A 15,793-nucleotide genomic window follows, 5' to 3' on the forward strand; every position below is an offset into this window, starting at 1 on the left:
AAATGGTGCTGGTGAAAAATAAAATAACTAGCTTGTCTCAATTGAACAAAATAAGAAAATGGTGTTGGAATTAATGAATTTCCATTAAAACAGTGAAATTGGCCCCAATTTCATCCAAAACACAAACATTAACTTTAGAGAAACAAAAGACACAGCTACAAAAAAATTATTAGAAGAAAACGTGGGAGAATGTATGCTGCCATGTGGTTGGAAAGATATTTTAATATAAGGCACAAAAGCACAAACCATATAAAAAAGATTGATAAATATGTCAAAATTAAAATGTAAAAATTTGTATTTCAAAAGATATGATAAAGGTAAAAAAACAGTTAAAGGTCTGGGAGTGGATATTTGCAATATATACATAACAAATAATTATTACTCAGAAAGTGTAATAAATTGCAAATCAATCTTTTAAAAGGGACAGTCATGTTTACCAACCAATATTACTTTTTTCCCCTTCGTACAGGATTTCTCTAAACATCCGAATTAGAAGAAGTCATTCTTAGACTCTTAAATTCGGGTTTTTAAACATGTTTCTTAAACATCAGTCATTGACTGTTTATCCTACTGCTGAGAATATGGAAACTATTTTTTTATTATGTGCAAATGCAAGAAAAATGCTTATTTTAATTAAGGAAGATCTAGATCCTTCCTGTCAGAAAATTTATCTGGTACATAAATATATCTTACATATGTTGTAGTTAACTTAATTGTCTGCATCTTGGTACTGTTATCCTCCTGTCACTGGGTTTAATTACATTGCATTATGACTTGTAATTAAGCAGAACAAAACATCATTACATCATTAGTTGGTTTTATAAGGCCTTGAAACCGTTTACTAAGACCTCTTGTTTGTATTACAGCTATTTTCACTATGATCAATATTCATAAAATTATTTCTGATCTGTGAATTGTCAGGTACACAGTTGCAAATTACCTGAAATTTGAGCTCAAAATCCACTAATGTGCTTTGATCCAGTTGGGCAGAAACCTTCTATTCATGCAAATGACCACCATTTTGTATCAATCTTATCTTAAAATTTGTTCTGTTCCAAATAGGAGTACTGAAAGTCTTAAAGTAACAACTGGTAAACTCATTTTGACTGAATAGTCTTTATTATGCAATTAACACAAAAAGCAGCAGCCATTTAGAAGCAGCTGAGTTGTGTCTTTCAGTGACTCTTGATACTGCCAGGGCATGCATCTTGTACATCTTTACATGATGCCATGAGCAGTGGCATGAGGGTGAAAATAGATCAAAAGGTGCTTAAGCTATACTTGTGACTATAATCTAACATTTATATAATTGTGAAGTACTGTATACATCTTTCAGTAAAGCCACCATGCCTAGACTTCTTGCACTGACATTTTATTCCTCCCTCCAACTTGACGGTCACAGTTTCAAGCTGTCCTACTATCGTATATCATACTATCCTTCTACGGTATATTGTAGAACCAATATATTGAGATACCCTACTTAATCCCAGGAACTATTTTACATATCCTGTGCCATTTAAATCTCACAACAACCTTGTAGATAGGCTATTGCAGTCTTACAGACAAATGGACTCAGAATCTGATAAAATTTTTTGCTTAATAGAAGCTGGCTAGAAAGTGACACATCTGCTGTTTAAATCTAGTTCTTTCTAATTCCAAAGCTATTAACCATTTTTTTTCCTCCTGTTTTGACTTTCACGAGGTTGTTTGTTGTTGAAATTAAATGACCAACCCATATCTATTACATGAACACTGAGGTTAATTGCAGGGTGGCTTCATCCAGCCAGGGTAACTGCATGTGTCTATAGACCCCCTTGAAGGAATGGTGTGGATGAAACTTTAAGATCCCCCCTTCATCTGGAAGTTGAGAAGGGTAGATAAGACTCTTGGATATTAGGTATTTAAGAACTTTCTGAGATGAAAGGAAGCTGGGAACAAAGTAATGAAGAATGCCTTTTAGGATTCACAAAATTATGAGAAGTCAGCCACATACAGTAGGTCAGCTTTTTTATGTATTTGCTCCTTTTCTTATTCATTGAACTGTGAAAAGAAAATATCTTGGACCTCCAAAATCACTAAGGAAATCTCAAGCTGGATACTGCTTAGGGCGCAAACCTGCCTCCTGTTATGTTCAAAGTCATAGAGCATTACAAGAAGTGTATTATTATTATACTTAAGTCAGAATATTAAAAGAGGAGCTCCAAAATATCTCTTTAGGTTCATCCTGCCTAATTCACTTTGCCTTTGTTTACCAAACAATATTACTTTTTGTTAAAGTAATATTAAGTAATATTACAAAGGCAGCCTTTGCCATGACTTTTCTATTCATAAGATAAACTTCTAATGATTGTGCTCCCCATCCTGTAAAATAAAAATATTTTTCTTTTAAACTTTTATTTTGAAATAATTTTAGATTTACAGAAGAGTTGCAAAAGTAGTACAGAGTTTTTACATATCCTTCATCCAGTGTCCCGAAATGCTAACACTTTATATAACCATGGCATATTTATCAAAACTAAGAAATTAACATCAGTACATTCCTATCAACTACACTTCAGATTTTGTTAACATTTTATCCGTTTTCCTACTCGTGTTCTTTTTCTGTTTCAGTATCCAATTCAGAACAACACACACACCTAGTCGTCATGTCTCTTTAGTCAGAGGACACAGTTTTTAATGTTGAATAGTAATAATGGCAAAGATGTAGAAGACTCATACAAGGTTGTTGTGGGTGGAAGAGAAAGCACATTAATCAACTTCTTAAAATTTCATAGCTAAAAAAGGAATTCCTGAGTCTCTCCAGGAGGAAACAATATTGGAAGAACCCCAGGAGTCTGTCTTCCCAATTGCCCTGTTTTCTACTTCTCCTAAGGATGAGATGAGGTCAGTGTCATTGTGGTGCAAGCAGCAGCCTCTTGCTCCCTCTCCAACATGTCCTCAAGCGGTGCCTGTTTTCCTCTGCTTACTCCTCCATGCAGTCAACTCACTAGAGCAGAGCATTTTTAGCTCTATGGAGGGAAGCCCACAGTCCTCCAGCGAATCTCCCTGTAAGTAGAAGGATGAGTCAGTTCATATTAGGTAGTACAAAGTAGAAAAACTCACGTTTAGGGTAAAAAGCTAATATTTTGAGATTCACAATTCCACATATTTTTTGTGTTTACTTTCATACTAGTTAAAATGTAAAAAGATCAAGGGGTATAATTAGCACCTGCAGAACTTCCAGCAGAGATTGCCATCTAGGCTATGGTTTGCTTGCTTTTTGGTATAATGTTATAAAAGGTAACCTAAATTGTTGAAAACAGTTTTCTTTAAAAGACATAATTAAGAAACGTTTCTGTAAAATAAAGCACTAATATATTATCAGAATTCTTTACGCAACATTTTAGTAATCATATTATATATATGCATGTATGCATATGTATATACATGCATATTCTGACTAATACAGTTTTATATGTACTTACGTGTCTATATACATACACATACATAAACTTATGTATGTACATATATGTATATGCATGTGTATATGCATACATATGTACATATATACACGTGTACATATATACATATACACATAGATGCTTATATACGTATATAAACACATATGCAAATATATACCTATACACTTTTTATCCCATGTGTCATATATATTGGATAGGGTAGGTTACACTATGATCACAAACTGAAAATCTCAGCAGCTTAATACAACATAACCTTATTTTCTACTCAAATTATGTAACTATTTTTGGTTGACATGGGACTCAACTCTAGAGTCACTCAGAAACCCAGACCAACAGGGGCTTTACTATGTGGTAGCTGCAACATTTAGAACATGAAACTGTCTCAATTACCAAAAGAAAGCCTGGATAACTGAACATGAGATATCCACAATCGTAGTCACACATATTAAAAGTGATAGAAAAAAAACACAATTATTTTTGCACCAACCTAATAATTTTCATTTACAATTTATTGGCTAGATCTAGTCACAATACTTTATTCAATTTCAAGGAAGACAATAACATTCTCTAGGTATACAGAAGAAGAGAATAAAATATTGATAAAAAATACGTACGGCTATTTGGGAAAAAAACTACCTATTTGGAATGAAACTATTTTCCTTTGTGCATAAGTCAGGGTAAGTAACACTAGTAGCTATAACAAACAATTTTTAAATTCCAGTGACTTGATAAATATTTGCTATGTTAATTATGTTTATTATGTTTGCTTATTTGATGACATAATGCAGTTGGCAGGAGATCTCTGCTCTAAACAGTCAGATTGGGACAAAGCCTAACATTTTATGACATAATAAACACTACAAAATGACAACAATAAAGAAGTGACAGTATTTTTCCTCTAGATTCAGCGAGTAGGATGATTCAACTACTTTGTCTTTTAATAAATTAAGTGAGCGACACTCTGAAGGAGATTGCTCAGCCACTAATCCCCTCAGTGCTGAAGTACTCTGATTTTTTTTTTTTTTTTTTTGGTGGGGTAGAAAGTAGCAGACTGATTCACAAACAGTTTTCTGGAAGCATAACGTAGTCATTCTGGCTTATCTAAGTTCTGGCAGGACCTGTTATAAAAAGAGTACTTTAGAGGAGTTTTGTAAGAAAAATTTACTTCCTTAGCTTTCCTTCCTTATCCTCTATCTCTCTTGCCTCGTACTTAGTTCTAAACCTTTCAGCTAGTCCAACACATTTACTACCGACTGTAGCTGAGGAATTCTCATACCTCCTGTGTCCTTAATATATAATGTCCGATTATTCAGCATGAACAGTTTGAAGTTTGGGGCTATTTGTTCTCCATTTTCTTAAATAAACAAATAAAAGAAAACCTAACTCAGTAGTTTTAAAACTTGTAAATAACTTGTAGGTTCAAAACAAATCAAGATTCAGGCAACTTCAACCAGGATTTATTTGAAATTATGTGGGACCACTTAAATATTGCACAGAACTAAGACAACTATGTATAAATTTCTTTCAAAGTTACATTATCTTCAAGGTTAGCGTTGTTTGGAGAGATTCCTGGTCTAGTGTGAGAAATTCTTGGCAGCTGTTCCGGTCCAGTCGTTAATTATCTTTCTGACCTTGAGTGAGAATTGTCTACTAGATCATTCTCAGCCCTTTCGGCTGTAGTGATTTGTAAGGTGTTGACTAAACTGGCTGCAGCAACCTCTATAGCGTCCTTAACGTTCCTAGGTTTTCACTGTGAACCAGAACCATGCATCTGAAATAGTTGATTAGCAATCTGGATCTGTATTTTTATTAACTCTACAGTTGGTTGAGTTTAATTACTGTGCCAATGCTCAATGTTTAAAATCACCTGATGGCAGGCCCTTGGTTTGCCTCATTCTCAGTGCTATGTATTCACCTTTTTGTAGTTAATTGCAAGATAGAAAGAATAACTGAATAGGAACAAAACCTGGGAACTCCATTTTATAGAGTATTTATACAAATAATCTATGTCTAGACAGAAGAAAAGATATCCTGAAACATTAATCCTCTAGCTGAAGTAAATAGGGCATTATAATTACTATGATAACAAAGGCAATGGCAGAATGCAATAACAAACATCTATCAATTCTGGGAACGAAGTGCAACACCTGACCAGTTCAAGCATTAGGTATCACATGACCTGATGTCTGAATATATTAGTTAAACCTAATAAGACAGATACACTTCAATGGCAAAGATGGTTTGTTCTGTTTTTCTGGTATATTCACCAGTATCAACTAATTATGGATTGAGAGCGCATTATTCAACTTTTCCAAATCTATTTAAAGCCTCTGTAAAATTACTGGGTTTGCATTAGATGTTAATAAAAGTTCCTTTTAGCACTAATCATCCAGTCCATTTCTCATTCTTTGATACTTATGTTATCAGAGTCTTGGGAGCAGACAGCTTTTCACATCTTCCATTCAATATAGTATCTCTACGTAGAACCAACAATCTTTGTTCATTCATGTTTGACAGCATACTACTGGGATTATGATCTTATGTTTTGATTTCTTCTTCCTGACTTCTGCATGCATTTATGTAATATTTTTTAGTTGAATAATTTACAGTGGTAAATTCTGGATCAGCTTTCTTATTCCTTGACTGTGGTTCCTACTTCCAGTTTTATGTAAAAAGGTTAGAATGAATCATGAGCAAGTTGGTGCTTTTGTCTGCCACTTGGGAGCTCTGACTCTAAAGTAAGATGTCTGGGTTTGGAGTACTTAAAGACAGTTGCACACATTAAAACATGTTTTTGAGGACTTGAATTGTTTACCAGAATGTTTGATTTATTCTCCTGTCTTCACATTGTTTCAGAAAAGTATTGCATATCTCCTTTACCCTGTGTGATCAAATACGTGAATGACTGTGTTCATGATGAGGTGGAATACAAACGGGTCCAGTGCTTCCCTAGGGTATCATTCTTAGGTGCCACTTGTGAAATCTTGAGCTGTCTTCATTCCAGGAGAAAAGACAAAGGCACATAAATGCATTGTTACAAGGCAAGACCACATACTAGCATCACATAAAGCCTTTGTTTGATGTCTGGTTGTTCAGGCGTGTATGACACATTGAGTACCGATGACTGAACACAACAATTGTGTGAAATCAGATTAATATGTCCCAAAGTTCCATTATAGAACATCTCAGGAGAAAGACCATCATTTTAATGACTGGGAGTAGAGGTAAATAAAGGTGGAATGAGAATGCAGCATATCTGAATTGCAGCTCTCTTGACGGAAATTTACTAAGATTGCTGTAAACTTTCTATCTTGTTTTTATAACATTTAGCCCTCCTTATTTTATGTCTTATTGTCTCCACCCCCCCAAATAACATGACTATAAAGTATTTTTCACTTTGGATTTGACTGTATACAAATCCTCTGAGTATTTTCATCTTGAGTGTTGAGAAGGTGTGTTTTCTTAAGGTTGTACTAGATAATGCCTTCTTGCTACTAGGTAGAGCAGAAACTTTCAAGAACAAAGAATAGCTTTTTAGGAAAGGCTTAATCAGTTGTGTTTCTTCAACTGGGTGAAGTACATAGGATCACTCCATGAGATTAGAAGCCAGTTTCCTGCTCAGCAAAGCTCAAAATGACATGGGAGCAATGTAGCACTCTCCACTGATAAGGTACAACTGACCTTCTTTCTATTGCTCTTGTGTTACAAAAATGAGGGACATTATTGTAATTTAAATGTCAACTTTCAAACTTGAAATGACATAGTAAGCATAAATATTCACCATGATATATATCAGAGTCCTTGACTCAAGGGCAGTAGATAATATTTTCCACATTCTCTTGACCTTCTGGGTATAACATCAATCAAATATATTTAACAGAAAAAATTCCTAAACCAGTATGTTTGGTTGTCAGGTTCATAAAGAAGAGAATGATGGTAATGAGTTTTGCCTGAGTCTGGGTAATTCCCTAGCCTCATGGGAAGCTGTGTTGTGCCTGAATCCATTATTTTTTTATTCATTCTACTATACATGTCATACTTACTACACTCCAGTATCTGGGGGTGGGAGGTGAACAAAGCATGTTAATTCAGGTCATAGTCAATTCCTAAACACTACAGATTGATGTTTTCTGAAATGTCTCAGTGCATTCATTCATGAAAAAATATTTATTCTGCCCTAACTACCTGCAAGGAAACAGGTGCTTGGGATACATCAGTGAAGTGAATAAAGATTTTAAACCCTTATGGAGTATACAGTTGATATGGTTTGGCTCTGTCTCTCCACCTAAATCTCATCTTAAATTGTACTCCCATGATTCCCATGTGTTGTGGGAGGGACCTGGTGGTAGATAACTTGAATCATGGGGGTGGTTTCCCCCACACTGTTCTCATGGTAGTGAATAAATCTCGTGAGATCTGATGGTTTTATCAGGGGCTTCTGCTTTTGTATCCTCCTAATTTTTTTTCTTGCTGCTGCCATGTAAGAAGTGCCTTTCACCTCCCACTATGATTCTGAGGCCTCCCCAGACATGTGGAACTGTAAGTCCAATTGAACCTCTTTTTCTTCCCAGTCTTGCATATGTCTTCATCAGCAGCATGAAAACAGACTAATACAGTAAATTGGTACCAGTAGAATGGGGTATTGCTGAAAAGACACCCAAAAATGTGGAAGTGACTTTGGAACTGGGTATCAGGCAGAGGTTGGAACAATTTAGAGGGCTCAGAAGAAGACAGGAAAATGTGGGAAAGTTTGGAACTTCCTAGAGACTTGTTGAATGGCTTTGACAAAAATGCTGATAGTGATATGAATGATAAGGTTCAGGTTGAGGTGGTCTCAGATGGAGATGAGGAACTTGTTGGGAACTGGAGCAAAGATGACTCTTGTTATGTTTCAGCAAAGAGACTAGCAGCATTTTGCCCCTGCCTTAGAGATTTGTGGAACTTTGAACTACAGAGAGATGATTTATCTGTTGGAAGAAATTTCTAAGCATCAAAGCATTTAGGAGGTGACTTGGTTGCTGTTAAAAGCATTCCATTTTAAAAGGGAAACAGAGCATAACAGTTCAGAAAATTTTCAGTCTGATGATGCAGTAGAAAAGAAAAACTCATTTTTTTGAGAAGAAATTCAAACTGTCTGCAGAAATTTACATAAGTAACAAGGAGCTGAATGTTAATCCCTAAGACAATGTGGAAAATATCTCTAAGCCATGTCATAGGTCTTCATGGCAGCCTTTCCAATCACAGATCCAGAAGCCTGGGAGGTAAAAACGGTTTTGTGAGCCAGGCCCAGGGTCCTGTGCTGTGTGCAGCCTAGGGACTTGGTGCTTTGCATCCAAGCCACTCTAGCCATTGCTAAAAGGGGCCAAGGTACAGCTCAACCCATGCTTTCAAAGGGTGCAAGCCCCAAACCTTGGCAGCTTCCATCTGATGTTGAGCCTGCAGGTGCACAGAAGTCAAGAACTGAGGTTTGGGAACCTCCACCTAGATTTCAGAAGATGTGTGGAAATGCCTGGATGCCCAGGCAAAAGCTTGCTACAGGAGTGGGGCCCTCATGGAGAACCTCTGCTAGAGCAGTACAGAAGGGAAATGTGTCAGAGTCCCCAAACAGAGTCCCTACTGGGGCACTGCCTAGTGGGGCTGTGAGAAGAGGGCCACTGTTCTCCAGACCCCAGAATGGTAGATCCAACAACAGCTTGCACTGTGTGCCTGGAGACACCACAGACACTCAGCTCCAGCCCATGAAAGCAGCCCGAAGAGGGTATATACCCTGCAAAGCCACTGGGGCAGAGCTGCTCAAGACTATGAGAACCTACTTCTTGCATCAGCATGACCTGAATGTGAGACATGAAGTCAAAGGAGATCATTTTGGAGCTTTAGAATTTGACTTCCCCATTGGATTTTGGACTTGCATGGGCCCTGTAACACCTTTGTTTTGGCTAATTTCTCCCATTTGGAATGGCTGTATTTACCCAATACCTGTACTTCTATTGTATCTAGGAAATAACTAGCTTGCTTTTGATTTTACAGGGTTGTAGGTGGAAGGGACTTGCTTGTCTCAGATAAGACTTTGGACTGTGGACTTTTGGGTTAATTAATGCTGAAATGAGTTAGGAGTTTGGCAGACTGTTGGGAAGGCATGATTGGTTTTGAAATGTGAGGACATAAGATTTGGAGGGGCCAGGGATAGAATGATATGGTTTGGCTCTGCGTCCCCACCCAATTCTCATCTTGAATTGTACTCCCATAATTCCTCCATGTTGTTGTAGGGACTCCATGGGAGATCATTTGGATGATGGGGGCAGTTTCCCTCATACTGTTCTCATGGCAGTGAATAGGTCTCACAGGATCTGATGGTCTTATCAGGGCTTTCTGCTTTTGCATCCTTCTTATCTTTTTCTTGCCACCTACATGTAAGAAGTGCCTTTCACCTCCTGCCGTGATTCTGAGGCCTCCTCAGCCATGTGGAACTGTATGTCCAATTAAACCTCTTTTTCTTCCCAGCCTTGGGTATGTCTTTATCAGCAGCATGAAAACAGACTAATACAACAGTCTTCTGGGGAAAAACAAATAATAATCAGAAAATGTAATTTTAAAATTTTATTAAGTGCTAGAAGGCAATACATGTAATTTTTTTAAAAAGTAAAGGAGCATGATAAGGGGACTCAGGAGTATGGCACTGAGGGAGCAGTGAAGAGGGCCATGTACAGGTTACAATATTAAGTGGGTTGTCAGGGTAAACCTCAATGAGAAGAATACCTTTAAGTGAAGAGTTGAAGGAAGTGAGTCAGTTCGTATGCATACTTAGGAGAAGGTTCAGAAGAGGGAACAGCCAGATCCATTGCCATAAGGTAGAATAATGCCTACAATGTTTAAGGAACAGCATGGATGGCCATTGTGGATGGAGTGAATTGATTCCTAACATAAACATGTGACTGTCTTCTAATACCCAACTCGGTCTCTGAGGGTAGAAAGATTGGGTTCAATTAGCCTACAACATGATGGAAAAGGAACCATAAATATTGAGCATCTAATATATGCCAGACACCTTACATGTTTCCTTATTTCATCTTTACATTAATGTATTGAGACAGTTATAATCACCATTTTGCAAATTGGGATAATAACATGTAGGTAAGTTATATGATGAGATAGATCAGTGTCACAAAGCTGTGAAGTAGTGAAGATGGATTCTTAGGATACCCTCAAATCCTAAGCTTTTTGGCTGCAGCACCCAACCTCACTAGTGTTCATTGTGTTGAAGTTCAATTTCTAAACAAAGTAGACTGACAATATCTAAGGATTACTAAAACTCAGCTCCAGGGATAGCAAGCAGTGCCACATTGGCTACTAGGTCCAAAAGTGACTGGGGCTCCCTCTTGTTTTCTCTCTGTTACCCATTTCCCAGCGTTCCTTTTCCTGTTTACGGGAAGAGAAGTTATTGAAGATGACCTCTGTACAGATCACAGACATCATTAGTTGCAGACAACTCTTTAAAATCACCCTCCAAAGAAAGTCATATGACAAGTCTCCTGCATGCTAAATAGTGTTCCCTTTAGGGCACATTCCTGAGCAGTCATCTGATAGCACCTGCCTCCTCCTCCCGGCTTGTAACTGCTGTGGGTATTCTGGGAGCAGTCAGCTGGGGCACCCAAAGAACAGCTGTTGCCAGCAAACCCGTCAGCCAGCTGCAACCAAAAGTTGAAATCTACCTATAATAATATCATATTTTAACCCTTTCATGCAACTTTTAGCGTAAACTGCAGATGTTTATTCTATGAAATTTCAATTTTGACCAGTGTGAAATTTGTAATCCTTTCTTCCCTAAAGACATATGTTATCTGTTTTCTGTTAAACCCTTTTGTTACCTGTGCTTGACCACCTCTCTAATTGCCCTAGATAATAATAGTAAATTGAGATTACAGTTTTCTGCATGCACATGTGCATCACATACATACACTTATTTACTTATGCTCTACTTGTTTCACATAAAACATGTAAAAATGTCTGTGTACATGCAAGGTGACAAGGTTAAAGCTGAATCCACTGACTAAATAGTTGAGGTTTGAAGAGGAAAGCAATGGCAGGTATATTGGTAGGAAAGATAAGAAGAATTAAAGTCAGTTTTTTGGAGATCATGGTATAGACAAACTCTCATGGCCACACAGTTAACTTCCTAGCATGAATTTGTGCTATTGTGGAAAAGAGGTGAAAAAGCTAGTAACACGGAAAAAACTGGACCTCCTTGTGTTCAGTCTTAGCAGAGTATTACAAACAAAAGCAACACAAATCCAACTCTGGTTTAACCTTTGTATTAGTCCGCTTTCACACTGCTGATAAAGACATACCCGAGACTGGGCCATTTACAAAAGAAAGAGGTTTACTGGACTTACAGTTCCACGTGGCTAGGGAAGCCTCACAATCATGGCAGAAGGCAAGGAGGAACAAGTCACATTTTACATGGATGGCAGCAGGCAAAGAGAGCTTGTGCAGGGAAGTCTCATTTTTAAAACCATCAGATCTCATGAGACTTACTATGATGAGAACAGCATAGGAAAGACTTGCCCCCATGATTCACTTGCCTCCCACGGGGTTCCTCCCACAACCCGTAGGAATTGGAGATGAGATTTGGGTGAGGACACAGCCAAACCATATCAACCTTCAAAAAGAATGAACTCAACTTCAATTCCCTACTGTGTGATGAACTAGACACTGAGCAGCTCTCCAGAGGTAGCACAATTAGATTGTGGCTAATGTATTACAAATATACCTTTTGAATATATTTCTGGCTGTCATGAAAATAAGCAGCTCTTGACAGACAATAGTCTTTGTTCTTGGAACTACTTTATGTCTGAGTATCTACTGTAGTGTCACAGATTATTATCCTTCAGGGAACTTGGAGGAGCTACTACTCTTACATATGGAGAGTCCATAAGATTTTTCTCGTGATAGGTAAGACATCATTTATTTATTGGTGCTTTCACAATTTTTTATTTTGTCTTTAGTTGTCTGTTTATTTTGATGTGTAAACTTTATAGTTTTAATAGTATGATCACATAAGAGAAAAAAATGGCATTTATTTCAGTCATTTCTTTAATTCAGGCTTGCTTGTTTAAAAAACAAATTGAAATATTTGAAGATTAAAACAGAAACTCAAAATTTTATTAATTTAGGGAGGAAATAATTCAAAATTTAAGTCCCAAATAAATCATTGTATATACAAAGATTTAATACAAAGCTTTATTAACTAGCTAATTAAATGATATTAAGCTTGTGGCTGGTAAATTAAAAGCAAATAAGAATCAATTTTACTTGAAAATAAAAGCTTTTGGGAAAAGGTATGAAGCAAGAAGTTTACCTACTCACTCTTATATTGGACATTTGCAAGAATGGTTTTAATTATTTAGTAAATCCAGACATTAAGAATTTGTAGTAAAGAGTGCACACTGAAGCTAATAGAAATATTATGCTTAATATAAAAAAAAAGCAAGAAAACAAAGAAATTTGGGAAAAATCAGGCACAAACCACCAAAATGGTTTATTTCTTTTAATGGTGATGTAGGCTAACAGAATGAAAATTAATAACCATAACATTTTTAAGTAAAATTATTAGCCTTTTGCATTTTTTGTTGCACAGAACCCTAATCCAAGGATTTACTTTTCAAGCAAGATAGGATTTTGCCAGTTTCCCGGGCTAACTCCCTGATGATACAAAAATAAACTAATGAATGGCTCAGAGTTTATGAGTCTTTCTCCAAGACAATTTGTTTTATTGGAGTAATTGGGTGGCCCAGAACTTTGAAGAATGCTTGTCATTTTTCAAATAAAATTACTGATATTTTTGGACAGTTTTAAACTGTTCATTTGCTACTATTTTTCTCTCTAATATGATATACCATTTGGAATCTAAATTTTGTTTTTATGTTGTAATTCTGCTTTAGAGAAAAAATATATATTGGATGCAAATATGGATTGGGTATGTTTATTGCAAGCTATTTTTGTTCCATATTTTTTATTATGAGTGAAAACTTCTATGATTCTTAATATAATGCATTTTCCTGTAAAAAAATTTATTCTTTGATGTATAATACTTACACTCATATGTTACTATTCTTCTTGGGCTATTATTATCGAATATTAAAGTATTACTTTCATTTCAAGAACTTCTGTAAGAAGAGAATGAAATTCAGGGCTTTGCCCATGAAGCCAAGCAGATGCCCGTGTTTAAAAATAATAAGCATAATGAAAAATTTCAATTGAAATCTAAATAAATCTATGCATTTGCATGTGCCTTTATTTCTCTAGTCTATGTTAAGAGAAAAGCCAAAGAGAATGATAGGAAAACAAAACAAACAAAAAACCCTCTAACCTATATATTACAGTTTTAAAAGGTGCATTCACTAGATCTCAATATTTAAGGAGGCACTGCTTCTTAAATGTCCAGAGGAATTTGTATGTTAACACCAATTTTGTGTGTGTAGGTGATGTATTAATATGATCTGGTATGTCTTAGAAATGTTTCTCTTTTTTTCCAAACTGATTATGACACCCAGTCATTTCAATAAATTAGCATTATCATCTCAACCAAATCATCTTGAAGTGACATCAGATTCTCTTATTAATGCATGAGCTATGTTTGAAAAGTAATTAGAATTAACATTTCTGTTTCCTATCATCCAAATTAGCATTAATTGCACACATAACATTTTGTTTACAGCACTCACCAGACATGTAATAATCCTAGTAAAGACATGGATAGGAAAGGTCCAGAGGAGGGGAAGAGATAATATGCGTGCTGAAAGGAGGGAAACCACAGCTGAACTTAAAACTAATTTATGGAATGTGATCATATTTGACAAACAGGTTGTCCATAAAGGCAGGACACTTCTACTGTGTTTTGTTTTGTTTTGTTTTGTTTTTGAGATGGAGTCTTGCTCTGTCGTCCAAGCTGGAGTGCAGTGGTGATCATGGCTCACTGCAACCTCCGTATCCCGGGTTCAAGCGATTCTCCTGCCTCAGCTTCCCGAGTAGCTGGGGCTACAGGCGCTTGCCACCACACCCGGCTAATTTTTTGTGTTTTTAGTAGAGACGGGGTTTCACTGCGTTAGCCAGCATGGTCTTGATCTCCTGACCTTGTGATCCATATCCCAAAGTGCTGGAATTACAGGCATGAGCCACCACGCCTGGCCAGACACTGGTACTTTTAATACCTGTTTGCATAAGTGTCAATACTTCACAAACAAGGGATGTTCCATGAAGAAATCTGTGTGGTAGTAGTAGGGGTGAGGTGTGGTTAGAGATGGAGATTTGGGAAAATGGAAATTATAGTAAACTTCCTGTTTCCCAGGCTGTTTCCAAGAACAAAATCTGAACTGTAGGGAGAGAAATGGTTATGGAGGTAGATAGAGATAGAGATAGAGATAGAGATTGAGACAGGTAGAGCTAGAGCTACAGTTAGATGTAGAGGTAGAGCTAGAACTAGAGCTAGATATAGAGATGAGGTAGAATGTAAGTATAGCTAGAGCTAGAGTTAGAACTACAAGTAGAGCTAGAGAGCTAGGGATAGAGATGATGTAGAGGTAGAGATAGAAGTAGAGCTAGAGCTGATACCAGTACTAGAGGTGGAGGTAGGCATACAGCTAGACGTAGAGGTAGAGGTCATGTAGAGATAAAGGTAGAGCTAGAGCTAGAGTTAGGGATAGGGATAGGGATAAGGATAGGGATAGAGCTAGAACTAGAGCTATAACTAGAGATAGAGCTAGAGGTAGAGGTAGATGTAGAGATAGAGAGAGATGAAGGCAGAGGAAAGGGAATGGAGAGCGGGAAGGGAGGAATAATTCATAGATGATTTTATAAGAATGCATTATATTTAGTAAATATCAAAAAGAATCATCTAGAATATATTTTTAAACCTTCACAAATCATTAAGATATTGACATAAAACCCAAGAGATTATCAATTTTATAAACAGATCATACGCAGAAAAAGAAGATAAAGTTATTAATAGGACTTGTAAAGGCTCTCAACCTCACATTTCGTTCAATAAAATATATAATAGAGTAACAATAAAGTACTGTTTCACATTGACAATGATATGGTTTGGCTCTGTGTCCCCACCCAAATCTCGCCTTTAATTTTAGTTCCCATAATTCCTACTTGTCATAGGAGGAACTCAGTGGGAGGTAATTTAATCATGGGGGCAGTTATACTCATGCTGATCTCATGATGGTGAGAGCATTCTCACAAGATCTGATGATTCTATAAGGGGCTTTTCCCACTTTTTCTTGGCATTTCTCTCTCCTGCCACCATGTGAAGAAGGACGTGTTTCCTCCCC

The 15,793-nt window shown here is 36.7% G+C and overlaps 1 protein-coding gene across 1 annotated transcript in view; it reads right to left on the reverse strand.

The window, feature by feature from the left end:
- Nucleotides 1-2,937: 2,937 nt before the first annotated feature.
- PTGER3 (prostaglandin E receptor 3 (subtype EP3)) overlaps nt 2,938-15,793 on the reverse strand; it is a 208,185-nt gene continuing 195,329 nt past the window's right edge. The window contains exon 3 of the mRNA XM_011936910.1: nt 2,938-3,045. Within this exon, the coding sequence (XP_011792300.1) occupies nt 2,938-3,045 (108 nt within the window). The remainder of the gene's footprint in view (nt 3,046-15,793) is intronic.

Source organism: Colobus angolensis, unplaced genomic scaffold (genome assembly GCF_000951035.1).
Source record: "Colobus angolensis palliatus isolate OR3802 unplaced genomic scaffold, Cang.pa_1.0 Scaffold158, whole genome shotgun sequence".
NCBI lineage: Eukaryota > Metazoa > Chordata > Mammalia > Primates > Cercopithecidae > Colobus > Colobus angolensis.